The sequence below is a fragment of the Calonectris borealis genome, chromosome 16 (assembly GCF_964195595.1).
Source record: "Calonectris borealis chromosome 16, bCalBor7.hap1.2, whole genome shotgun sequence".
In the NCBI taxonomy this organism is placed as follows: Eukaryota; Metazoa; Chordata; class Aves; order Procellariiformes; family Procellariidae; genus Calonectris; species Calonectris borealis.
Window position 1 is genome coordinate 7,553,722 of NC_134327.1, and position 12,443 is coordinate 7,566,164.

General features: G+C 42.4%; 1 protein-coding gene across 16 annotated transcripts in view; it reads left to right on the plus strand.

The window, feature by feature from the left end:
* Positions 1-12,443, plus strand: part of ABCC1 (ATP binding cassette subfamily C member 1 (ABCC1 blood group)) — a 60,490-nt gene that overhangs the window by 40,664 nt on the left and 7,383 nt on the right. For 13 of the 16 annotated variants that reach the window (XM_075165078.1, XM_075165077.1, XM_075165079.1 and 10 more), the window contains 7 exons: positions 5,814-5,898; positions 7,166-7,304; positions 8,228-8,435; positions 9,310-9,620; positions 10,487-10,686; positions 11,200-11,326; positions 11,745-11,846. In XM_075165078.1, coding sequence (XP_075021179.1) covers positions 5,814-5,898; positions 7,166-7,304; positions 8,228-8,435; positions 9,310-9,620; positions 10,487-10,686; positions 11,200-11,326; positions 11,745-11,846 — 1,172 coding nt within the window. Of the gene's footprint in view, positions 1-5,813; positions 5,899-7,165; positions 7,305-8,227; positions 8,436-9,309; positions 9,621-10,486; positions 10,687-11,199; positions 11,327-11,725; positions 11,847-12,443 lie in introns of those variants that run through there. The other 3 variants (XR_012676096.1, XM_075165085.1, XM_075165086.1) reach the window with 3 other exon arrangements.

The window sequence follows — 12,443 nt, forward strand, 5'->3', positions numbered from 1 at the left end:
ATCACAGGCAAAACAGAAATGATGCCACATTTAGCTGCACTGATGAAGCTGTGAAGCGTTAAAGAGGTGTTGAATGGCTGCCTTTGGCAAGGGGCTGCTCCTAATGTTCATCCAAAAGTTCCTTGTGGGAACTGTGGGCTGTGAGGGCTGTGGTGGTCTGCCTTACTCTCTGAAGCTGCCCTCTTGCTATCCAGGCTGGCAACACAGACAGCCCTTGGAGGCTGTGAATGAGCAGTTCCCTGGATGTGCAAGGTGGCATCTTCTCCTGGCTCCCTCTCATGCATCCAACTACCCCTGATGAGGAGTTGGATTTGGGGGCGATGTGTTGAGCTGAGGCTCAAGGTCAGGATGCCCTGCCGTAGGCTAGCTCTCCTCTTGCAAAGGTCTCTTCATACATCTTGGTTGTCACTCTGCAGACTGGGACGCTGGTTTGGGTGGACACTGTCTGTAAACAGCGAGTGCTGTATGGGTGGGGTCTCCCACTGTGAAAAGCACTGCGGGAAGAGGTTTTATGGAAGCAAATCCGGCTAACTTCTGTGTATTTTCTGTATATTTCTATGCCTACTTTGAGCACAGTCAGACTTGTTGCAGTCTTCAGTGTACAAGACTTCCAGAAACAAATTAACTTTCTGTGCGCTTCCCTAGGAAGTTAACAAGTTGACTTGTACAAAGATTTGCCCCCTTTTATAGCCTTGTTCTTTTAGCCTTTGTATCCTCCCCTTTCCAAGTGCATGGTAGGTTTTGAAGTCCTTTACATTAAACTAAGTTACTTCACTTTTCCATTTAAATACTGAATCTTCTTCTGGAAAGTGAGCCAGTGCTTTATCTTTTGCCGTGCTTCTCTGCAGTTGTCTAATAAAAGGCACTTTTAACTTAAGTATGACCCTGGTGATTTGGAGAGGATTGCTGTATCACAGGGTTGATATTTGCAGCAAATTTGTTTCTCAGTTGTGGTCGAGTGATCTTCTGCCAATGGTAAAAAGTGAAAAATAGAGGTATTATTTGTCTGGTTCACAGGGATAATATTAATATTTATCAGATGTGTAAAAGATTACTAAATACTAAGAATCACAGATTCTTGGATAAACACAGAGTAATCTGTCATGGGAGTCAGCCTGAGCTAGCTGGAGGGGATCTGCACACCCACGTTAAAAGGGAGGCTCCCTTATGTCTGAAGTGTTGGCAGCCTGAAAACGCTTAAGGTGGAGCAAAATAGAAAACTGTGGATTGGTGCTTTCTGGCTGGAATACATCGTGCTTCTGCAAGTGTGGGAAAGCCTCTCCTCCTACCCAGCCTCTGAGGTTTGGCTGTGAGTCTGCTCCCCATTGCTTCCCAGCCCTTCTCTCCCATTGGGATTCCTGAGGGTTACCTGCTGTCTGTGTGCTGTACTGCTGCCTCAGCTTCATGGTGTATCTTCTGTGTGGGGGAAAATTCCCCACTCCAGAAAGCTGCCCCTGTGTGAGTCTTTGGGATGGCTCAGAGGGGAGGTGTGAGCTGCCCCTTCTTCTCCAGCATCCTGCTTGATGCAGAAGGCAGTGAGCGTTGCTCTCAGCTGTGGATACATGAAATGGATGCCTTACTGTGTCTACGGTGTGTGATCTTCTCCAAAGTAACTGGAACTACATGTAAAATTAACTGGGTTGTATAAAAAGGATCCCGATTCTTTTAGCAGTTACTCCATTCTCTGGCATTTAGAGTGGCTGATTTGCTGATGCCAGTACTACTCCTGCCTGTGCAGGTTGGTCTGGAGTCATAGATGTGCCCTTGACTCCTGTGAGTGCGTTTCTGTCTTGGTGTCCCTCCCTCCCCCTCTCTAGACTTGTAGCTGTTGCTGCAATACCTCTTGCTGTACAGATAGCAAATAGTTATTTTAAGATTACCTTTCTTATGACTGTTTTCCCTTGCTTCCCATACAAACTAATGCAGCAGATGTTTTGATGTATGTGGGCGTTAAGGTTTTGCTGTTTTTTCCAGATGGCTTCAGCATATACTTTGGTTTGTCCTTGAAAAGCCTGGAGCTATTTTTAGTGTTTGTGGGGAGTAAAAGTGGCTCCGCAGAAGTGCAGCTGCACCATAAGGTTGAAATATTTTTTAACTGTCTGGTTCATCTTTGGTCTTGAATGCAGTGCCTGAAAGATAGCGAAGTATAGCACAATTAGTAATTCTAAATCTGGTTTACATTGTGTGGGCTGTGCTTCAGATGGCTCTCTCCCCAGCATTTGGCTCTCTGACTTTGCAGTCAAATAAAAAGCTGAAAGACCTTGCAATGGCTACTCAACTCATTTTTTATATGAGAATTGCCAGCACAACAGGTTATTCAGTTTTGTTTTGGAGAGGAAAAGGGGTAACTGCTGAGAACTGCTAAGGGTCTGGACTGTAGCATTTAGTTCAGTGATTTCCGTATCTTGCATATCTTGAAGGGAAGCTTCTTGATCTGTTACTTGTAGCCAGCAATTTGAATGTCTTGAGTTTTTCTTAAATTTTGTGGACTTAATTCCCTAACTTTCAGCTGTTATCCTGCATGAAATAGAAATCTGCTTTCCCGAAAAGATAGTATGGTACAGGGGTAAGATTCGCAGGGCCTTGCTTGGCCTCTGTAGAAATTGTTTCCCAATTGCAGCAGCGAGAAAAAAAAATAGAGTTATTTTTAAAGTGCTGAATTCGAAAGGAAGATCGCTTCCTTACTGAACTGCTTTGTATTATACATTAGGTAGCAGTGTGTATTTCATAATAAAAATTAATTCTGCATTATGGGCTGGGGTTTCATATCTGCAAGGAAAAGCATTGTGCCTTCATGGTCAACACTGTCCCCCAGTAAAGCCCGGCACACCTGTGTATTGTGGCTGTGCTTTTTTCCTAACAGCATGAGGCTGAGTTAAGCTTAGTAACAGTGTTGGATAGTTACGAGAGCTTGTATAATGCCTGTAGGGATGGTTGGGTGCTTCTCTCCTTTCTGACTTCTTGGAGGGCAAGAGTTAAATATTGAGATGTGTTGGCTTTTTTCCAAATGTTGTTGTGGAGTCTGGACCTGAGTAGTAATTGGGGAAACACCTGTCTGCATCAGGAAATAATCTGACTTTCTCTAAAATTCATTTTAGTTATCTTCTAGCAAATTCAACTCTTTCCTTTCTCTCTCCTGAAGTAAAAGCCATTTGCAGCCTCTGCCCCAAATGGAAGAAGCAAATATTGATTCAAGATGAGTGCTGCTAGGGTATTAAGATGCTTGGAAGCGTGAGCTATCTCACTGTTCCTTACTAACCTGTCCAGGGAGGATGATGACCGGGTACTACAGAGTAGACGGGACTAAGTAAACCGGTACAGCCACAGCTCTACTTCTCTCATTGCAGCTGCATGACTAAAGCAAGGCGGAATAGCAGAGCTGTGGGAGGAGAGACGTAGCCATGTGGACAGAAGTTGCCACTCTGAAAACATGATGCTTTGCATTTTTAATGTTAAGGTCAGGGAGTCCCTTAAGATTCTTGAATGAAGTCTCTTCCTCACCACTGGGGAAAATGCGTATTGTAGTTCCCTGTACATAGTGAGGTTTTTCTGTTGTTGTCAATATGAGGCCACTTTACAGTAACTTTCTTTGATTCTCTCTTTGTTAGTGCATATCTTGAAAGAAAGGAAGTTTCTTGATCTGTCACTTGTACCCATCTGATTTGGATTTTTTTCTTTTTCCTCAAGGTTGTCTTTTTTGACTGTGTATGAGGCTTGGGATTAAAAAAAGGTCCATTTCAGCAAATTTGATCCTGTCCTGGGCATTTATGGTTTTGTAGTTTAGGTTGTGCTACTTGGATGCATTTGTATTTGTAAAGATTGAAAATGGTTGAGTGTGTTCTGGAAAAAGTTAATTATATATACTTCTAGACTCAGATCCTTCGTTAGAAGGAACGATTCAACCTCTGGAAACAGGTAACTGCTTTTTTGACATGTGGCTTTATATTAGTGCTTGTGTTGGAGTAATGAGTAGCTGCAGTTCATTTACAAGAGATTGAGTCATTATTAGAAGAATTTCGTCTGCACCATAGAAGATATCAGCTTGGTTTGCATGTTACTTGTTTGTGTGATGCTGTAACAGTTGGTGTGTCAGCTTGTAGATAACTCATCAGCAGCAATTCTTCATCGCAAACACTTCTGTGAGGAAGCTTTAAATAAACTTTAAAGATGCACCCTGGAGGATTGTACCCAGAGCGGCATCGTTCAGGATTGAGCCCTAAAGGTCCTTTTTGTTCTCATGTATATATTCAGTACTTGGCAGCTGTTCCCTTTTATCATTTCTGGACATATTTTTCAACAGAGCCCTCATTAGTGAGCTTATACCCTAGGTGCACGTGCCAGATATACTATGGCAATCTTGAGCATTTCTCGTTCTCAAGAGGTAAATGCAGTATAAGCAGGAAATCTCTGTAGCCTACAATATGAAATCAAATTTAAGAGCTGTTAGGATGGTTTATTTGTGGTTTTGTTCATGTGGGTTTAGAACTTCAGCAATGCTCTAAAGCGATATGATGTTGGAATGCTTGCTGGTTTTCATATGGGAGCCTTTCAAAAGAAATCTGTCAAGTGCTTAAAATAACCAGAAGTCCCATATTGGTTTGCTCTCATTCGTATAAATAAAAATAAGAACTAAATCATTGAACTCTTCACTTCTTCACATACTCTGTCTTCTTCTGCTTCTAGACCACACTGAACAGTTTAGCTTTGGGTTTTTAGAGTAATGAACCAATGTTCAGCTGGCAGACATAGGAGGGAACAGCTTTATGTTCAAACAGTCCACACTTAATGTATTGATGAACTGTTTTATGCATGTATTTTGCTTTAGTATAAAAACATGAAAACTTCAGACTAGATCTACACAAATTTTCCCACATATCTTTTGAATAGATGCAGGTGGGCTTTTTTGTTTGCATAAACTATGCATAAATCCTTTAAAATGCAAAATTATTTTTTGTTAAAAAAATGTGAATTAACTTTCATACTTGAAAATAAAGTTGCATTTAATTGACAGTTAATTTTTTAGGAGTCAGTCATTTGGTTTGTATTAGGAAAATGATGACATAACTTGAAGCTAGAAATTTATTCATGGCACTATATTACACTGAATTAAGTTGCTCAGAGAAAACTTAATATTTCAAGCTGACAGGTTTTGTGAAGTGTTTTAGACAATTGTCTCATGTGTGCTGCACCTTGTTACAAATGGGATGTTGTGGGATAACAAGACTTTTTTGAGAAGTGACATTCATAGAAAGATCTCTTGCTTAATTTAATCTGATTCCTATGGTTGCGCAAAAACACCAGGCTTTTGCATGTTGCTTCCTGCTTAATTTTGCAGGAAGGCTCTAAGTTAATAGCAGATGCCTTCTGTTCTAAAGCTTCACTCCATCATTTACTAGAATGTCTTCTTATTGCGTTCTAAAATGAAAATAATTTATAGTTAACTGTGTAAAAGATGTGGTTTGAAAAGGAGCAGTTGGATTGTTTGGGTTTTTTTCCACAAACTGAGTCATAGTGTGACTTGGTGTCGCATGCTTTATCATCAAGTATGTCCTCATAATTATATTACATTATTATTACTGACATACATTTGGTAGAAAAATAGAAAAATAAATGTTCACTGTCTTGGCAACTAGTTCTGTTGGGGATGGAATTAAACTGATTTGTCACCTGGTCAATTATCTGTTAGTATATGTAAATATTTACTTGTGTTCCCCCTTTGCATATTAGGACTGCACCTGGCATTTAGGATTGAAATGAAACCTTTGTATCTTTTTGCTTACCATTTTCATGTTTACTTTTTCATCCCCCCCCAGCTACAAGTAGTCCATCTGGAAAGGAAGGAAAGCCTGTAGAAAATGGAGTCCTTGTGAATGAAGCCCCTGGAAAGTTGATGCATAGGTATGTTGTCTCTCTCTCTGTCTCTCTTTTTTTCTCTCTTCCCCCCCTTCGCCCCTCAATCCTGTTACTCAGTTGTGGACAAACTAATTTGGTGTTTATGGTAATTGTTAGGGTAAAATGTATCACGCCGGATCCAGCAGCCTGAGAGAGGCGAGGCTGCTGCTGCTCCGTGGCTCCAGGTCCAACAGTAGCAAGACTGAAGATGTACTCTCAGCAGGCACACGCACATAGAATGTACATACACACCTCACGTATATGTGGCCGGCCACACAGATCACAGACGCTTGGAGCACCTACACAAACACAGCAGCAAATGGCCTCATCCTGTTCCCATCTCTGGCTGAGCAGGGTGGAGGTTCACTAGTGAGAATATAATATATGTGTCTGTACAAGGTGGATCTCTCCACCAGTTGGGCTCAGACACTCAGTCTGCCCAATAGCTGCCCCTGGATCCCAATCTCCCCAGTTGCTAGCACCTGGCATACGAACCTCTGAGGCTGCAGCCCCGCTCCCGTTGCTGGTAGAGACTGTTGCGCATGCGTGTGTGCACACACAGAGCTCTTGTGCTACTCTTCGTTCCATGTGAAGGAACGATTGTGTTGTAGCAAGATACCATGGGTTTGGCTTCCATAAAAGGGAGAGTATTGTATTGGCTAGTCCCGCTTTCATACGCTTTCCCAAGGCTTCTGCAGTTGACTGCTGTCAGATGGGATGAAGTGCTGCGTGGACCTAGTACACGTCTGACCTAGGACAGCTGCTATTATGCTTGAGAGAGGCCAAAGGCGACCACTCTGATTATGCCTTCCAAAATCAATCTCATAGTCTATGCCCTATTCTTATGGTGCTCTAGAGATACTGTATTTCTAGAAGCTAATTAGAGTGCCTGGGAGTACAATTGCCCATTTTGATGCCGCTTCAGCAGCTGTGCTGTATTTGATGATAGGGTTTGTAAAGGCTGATGTTTGATGATCACCAAGCATTTTTCTTTCTGGAGTTTGATTGCTCAACCAAGACTTCTTTGACTGTCACTTGTATCTGAAGATGGATACTTGAGAATTGAATGCCATCAGGGAGGATTAGGAGTGCACTGTGAGGGGAGGAGGGAAGCACTAGTAACCACTGGCCTGATGATGACTGGTTAGGAGATTGATTATCACCAGAATAATGTAAGCCACTGACTCGGCGCCATAGACTGTTAAAGTCTATTTATGAAGTAAACACCTGGCCTGTATCATGCTAAGACTGAAAAATAAATGTCTTCAAACAGGCAACTCAGTAACTCCTCAACATACAGCAGAGACACCGGGAAATCACAGCACCAGAGTAGCACAGCAGAGCTGCAGAAGCCGCTTGCTGAAAAGAATTCCTGGAAACTGATGGAGGCCGACACAGCAAAGACCGGGAGGGTAAGGTCTCCCATTCCCACTTCCTGCACTCTCTTTCAGTTTCAGAAAACTCCACAGCGTTCAGAAGAAAATAGCATCCAAAGACCATGTAACTGGGGTGAGAAAGGTCTGAGTGGATTCTTGGACTTGCTGCTTGTTGTCTAGTACTTCAGGGAAGTGTTGCTGTGCCCTCTGCTCCCAGAGCTGAGCCCCAGGTTTGCGTGCAGAAAGAGTGCTGACACCAAAACTTTTGTTTAAGATGATGGGCCTGACCACATCAAAGATCAAAAGAAGAAATGAAAACCTTGCGGCTATTTCTTGGAGAGAGGTTGTGACGAATTAGGTGACCTAGTGAAAACTGCCCTTCAGTGTAAGGAGCTGGAATTGACTCAGATGAATTTCAGCCAAGTTTCCACTGTAGACACAAGTATCTAATCCCAGGATACCCAGGGCTTTCTGAGAAACCTGAGAGTGAGGTTCTTGGGAAAATGGCAGTTACACCTCCTAGCAGCGTTGCTTGAATTCTCTGGTTAAAGATAGATCATAGGATACAAGCCATATGGAGCAAGGATTTAATTAAAGGCTATATAATCTTGTGGTAAGAAGAGAGAGCCAAAAACTGGAACTCCTCAGTGAAGTTTTTGGCTCTGCCACTGATGCTCTGTGTTACTTCAGGCAGCTCTCTCCCTACCCTTCCCTTCGCTTGGAAGACACGGGAAAGATGATGTGTGCCTGCCCTAGGGGGATGTCGGGTTTGGCACGTCTCCATAGAACGCTTTGCAGCTTGTGTTCCCAAGCAGTGGCTCTCTAGAGTGCAACTGTTGTGTTTTTATGGCCTGATGCAGGCATACTGACTTTAAATGGGGACTGAAGAGGGGGAATTGCTGGTTTTGAAACGTAATCTGCAAAATGAATATTTTTTTTTTTTCCCCTTCTGTCTTCAGGTAAAGGCAACAGTGTACTGGGACTACATGAAAGCAATTGGACTTTTTATCTCTTTCCTAAGCATTTTCCTCTTTATATGTAATCATATAGCCTCCCTGGCTTCCAACTACTGGCTAAGTTTATGGACAGATGATCCTGTTATCAATGGGACACAGCAGTACACAAATGTCAGACTGGGAGTGTATGGAGCACTGGGAATTTCTCAAGGTTTGCTTGATCTTACCTATTTTAAGATTAGCTGGTTCAGAATGTTTCTAATGCTCTTGGTGACCTTGTATCCCCAGAACTGCACCAGCAGTTTGCTAAGGATTTAAGTGTGGTTTTTTTTTTTTCCCCCCTTTGTAGAAAGATGAAAAACTTGAGTGAATAAAAAAAAGGCAAGCAAACCAACCTATAAAATTATTGAGCTAGTGAATATGGTTTTCTTTTGTTTGCATAAAACAAGAATGAATGTGGTTTGCAGGGGCTGATGAGCCAGTAGTTGGTGACAAAACGTCTGACCCAGGAAATGGCTCCTTGGCCTGTAAACGAACCGTGCTAGCCTGGTTTGCAGGGACAGTTTGTCACAGGAGGCCATGGCTACGCTGCATCCCTTGCAGCCACAGCCTGGCTGAGCTGTGTAGGCTGATGTTTCCTCTGACTGTTTGAGGGTCCATTTAAGGCACCATGGGGAGGCCAGCTCAGTGGCTTTTTGCATCCTCTTTGTGGTCAAAGTTTGTTTGCCATGAAACCTAACACCCCAGGTACCCCACTTGAGAATTGCCATAAAAATCCTGCAATAAAAACTAAATCCCACCTTAAAATTCGGTGGCCTTTACTCAAGAGAAGTGCTCAAATACTACACAAAATTTTGTAATGGAGAAACAACTTCTTCCATGAGAGAAATGTGGTGTTTTCACTGATTTTTTTTTTTTTTTTTTTTTTTTTTTATTACTTGGAGTAATTCCTGAGTCTACCTGTAGTGAACCTCAGTTCTCAGGATTGTTGTACTAGAGATGTGCTAATGCTCAGTGATGACAAAATGGAGAAAAATATTTTGTGTGAGAGGTGGAAGCAGTTAAAAACAAGTCTTCTTTTCTAGGTATTGCTGTGTTTGGCTACTCGATGGTTGTGTCAATAGGGGGAATATTTGCTTCACGACACCTGCACCTTAACCTCCTGCACAATGTCCTCAGGTCTCCAATTAGTTTCTTTGAACGTACACCCAGTGGAAATCTGGTGAACCGTTTCTCTAAGGAGATAGATACCATTGACTCCACCATTCCACCAATCATCAAGATGTTCATGGGCTCAACATTTAACGTGATTGGGGCTTGTATCATCATTCTGCTGGCCACACCTATAGCTGCCGTCATTATTCCACCTCTGGGACTTGTCTACTTATTTGTGCAGGTAGGGGGTTTTACCTGGGGGCACTGGGACCAGCAGTCACTCATCCTCTGTTATTTAAGACAGTTCTCTTCTGACTCTGCACTGGGATGGGTTTTAATATGTTTGACTTGAGTCATGCTTGACTGACTGTGCTTTGCATGGTTTATTGATTAGCTGACGTTAGCAGAGCATTTCCTTCCGTTGTCAAGTGTAGAATGACTTCTGTGCAGAAAGTAATCCTTTAATACCTAAGCAGACTTTCTAAAAAGATTTTGAGGCAAATTTTGTATAGCTTGTTGCTCAGAGCCCAGATATGGAAAATGTATAGGCTTTTCTAAAACTTACTTCCAAACAGAAGAGTAGCTTTTAGAGGGGTATGCATTGCTAATGTGCCTGTTTCATCACAGTATTATTTACAGAGCAAGAGAAACAATTGCAGCTTTTCAGTCCTGTCTTGTGTAGGCAGGGCGTGCTTGCTTCACTCTTGCTTTACTCTTAGAAATCTAGTAGAGCCAGTACAGGTCAGAGAGAAGAAGCTGGGTTTTGACTTTGACTCTTGAATTAGTGAATCTATCAGGCTCCGTTACTAAACCTTAAAGGCAGTGATGTGTGCGTGTGTGTTACACTGTTGAACTAAGCTTGCAGAGAAGAGAAAGAGGAGAAAATGGCTATCGCATGAGATAGTTTGATTAGCAGTTGTTTAAAGACAGCAGAGTGTATGTAATGGTCTTTTTAGGCCTAAAAGTGTTGGAGAAGGCATGTATTCCCATGTGTAAGTTGAATCTCTGCAACTAATAGCCCAAATGGCAGGGAACTCTCTTACGATTCCCTTTGTCTTTTCAAATGCGGTCTGGATGCGACCATAATTCTCATACTTTGATTTGCAGAGATTTTATGTAGCCACTTCTCGCCAGCTCAAACGCCTTGAGTCTGTCAGTCGTTCTCCTGTATATTCTCACTTCAACGAGACCCTCCTGGGAGTCAGTGTCATTCGAGCCTTTGAGGAGCAGAAACGTTTCATAAAGCAGAATGACATGAAAGTGGATGAAAATCAGAAAGCTTACTATCCAAGCATTGTTGCAAACAGGTAACAGTGGGGTTGAAATATTGAAAGGCAGTTATATAGGGGAGGACGTGGTTCTGCTGCCTGTGCTCCTTATCAGTCGCAGCTCTCAGCATACTTGTCTAGGGTTGGGAAGCTTGTGTGGATATATCTTTTTCACAGATGTTTTGCTTAAACTTCTGTACTGGAATTAAGATTACTTCTGAATTTCTTTTCTTTCTGAGAGTTCCTGCCTTACTTCTGGGTAATATTTTTTAAAAAGTTTTGATCCATTGATCCCAATGTTAACCACAACTGCTTTCTGAACTAAGACAGGAATTTATGCACCTGAAAGGTTTATTAATTTTGGATGCCTCTAGGTTTGCATGCTGCTGGAGCAGAACCTCAAATGTTAGCAGTTCCTGTGTCACTGGCAGTACACAGGTGCCATATTAGTAATATTTTCAAAAACAAAATGTGTGACAGAACATTGGCCACATTCCTAATTCTCTGTGGGTGAATTACCGGAAAGATGCATTACATTTTTCTGTCTTGCAGGTGGCTGGCTGTCCGTCTGGAGTACGTGGGGAACTGTATTGTCCTCTTTGCAGCATTGTTTGCAGTGATTGCACGGAACAAACTCAGTGCAGGACTGGTTGGCCTCTCAGTGTCCTACTCACTGCAGGTAATTTCACTTTTTTAAAAAAAAAAAGTCCTAATCACTGCAGGTAATTTTACCTTTTTTAAAAAAAAAAGCTCTGAATTGTAAGACTGCATCAGAAAGTCAGAACTGTGCTATGGCTTTGGAGGGAAAACTAATATATGGAACATAGGAAGAGAATAATCACTATAAATAGCATCTGGAAGGATGCTGGGAAGTATCTTCTGTGCCTTGCCTGTATGAGGGCATGTGGCTAAGATGACTCATCCCCTGCATATTAAAGGCATCTGGACTTTTCTCCTGTCCAGCATTGATTAGCCAAGATCTTGTCTATGTTTATGCATTCCATGAACTTGCAGTGCTTTGGTTGTTTCATGTTTTTTATTTATTGCAGGTAACACATTTAGTATAAACTGCTTCTAGGCTTCTTTTCTTCTTGCAGATTACAGCATACTTGAACTGGCTAGTTCGCATGTCATCTGAGCTGGAAACCAACATTGTTGCTGTTGAAAGAGTCAAAGAATACGCTGAAATGGAGAAGGAGGTACACTGAGTTGTCCACCACCCCTGTAGAAGTCAGTGCCCTGTTCTGAGGTCTCGCCCACAGCCGGGCTGCAAGGGTTGGAGGGGGCAGCTGGGCATGTCCTCTGAGCTGAGGGATGGGATAGAGCTTAGTGCTGTCAGCGCCCTCCCTCTGGGGACAGGCTGTATCTTAGCTGGTAGTTCCTGTGGGTGCTTTTGAGGTGTATCCACTGATACTTGCACAGTGTTATTTAGGAAATGTGCTGTTCTGACCTGGGCTAAGCAGTGGAGCTGTACAGATGTTTTGGTTTCCTAAGTGCTTAAACATTTTTTTTTTTAATTTGTGTTTCTCTTTTTGCTCTCAGTGTGGGGAGTAAAGAGGCTTTAGTTTTTTGTTATGATTCAAATCACCTAACAACTCATTTCATCTGCAGTTGTGCCCCTCTTGGCTACAGAACAGAGTGGCTTCTCTTTGCCATGCCTGTCACTTGAACCTGACTTGAGTCACTATTTTTGCAGCCAGACCTATGAGGGGCCTTCCTAGAATTTTTTTCTCAGGTTCTGGTAGCAGACCAGTGTTTGTACAGTGAAAAGCCTTTTTGTTTGGCACTGGCAGTGA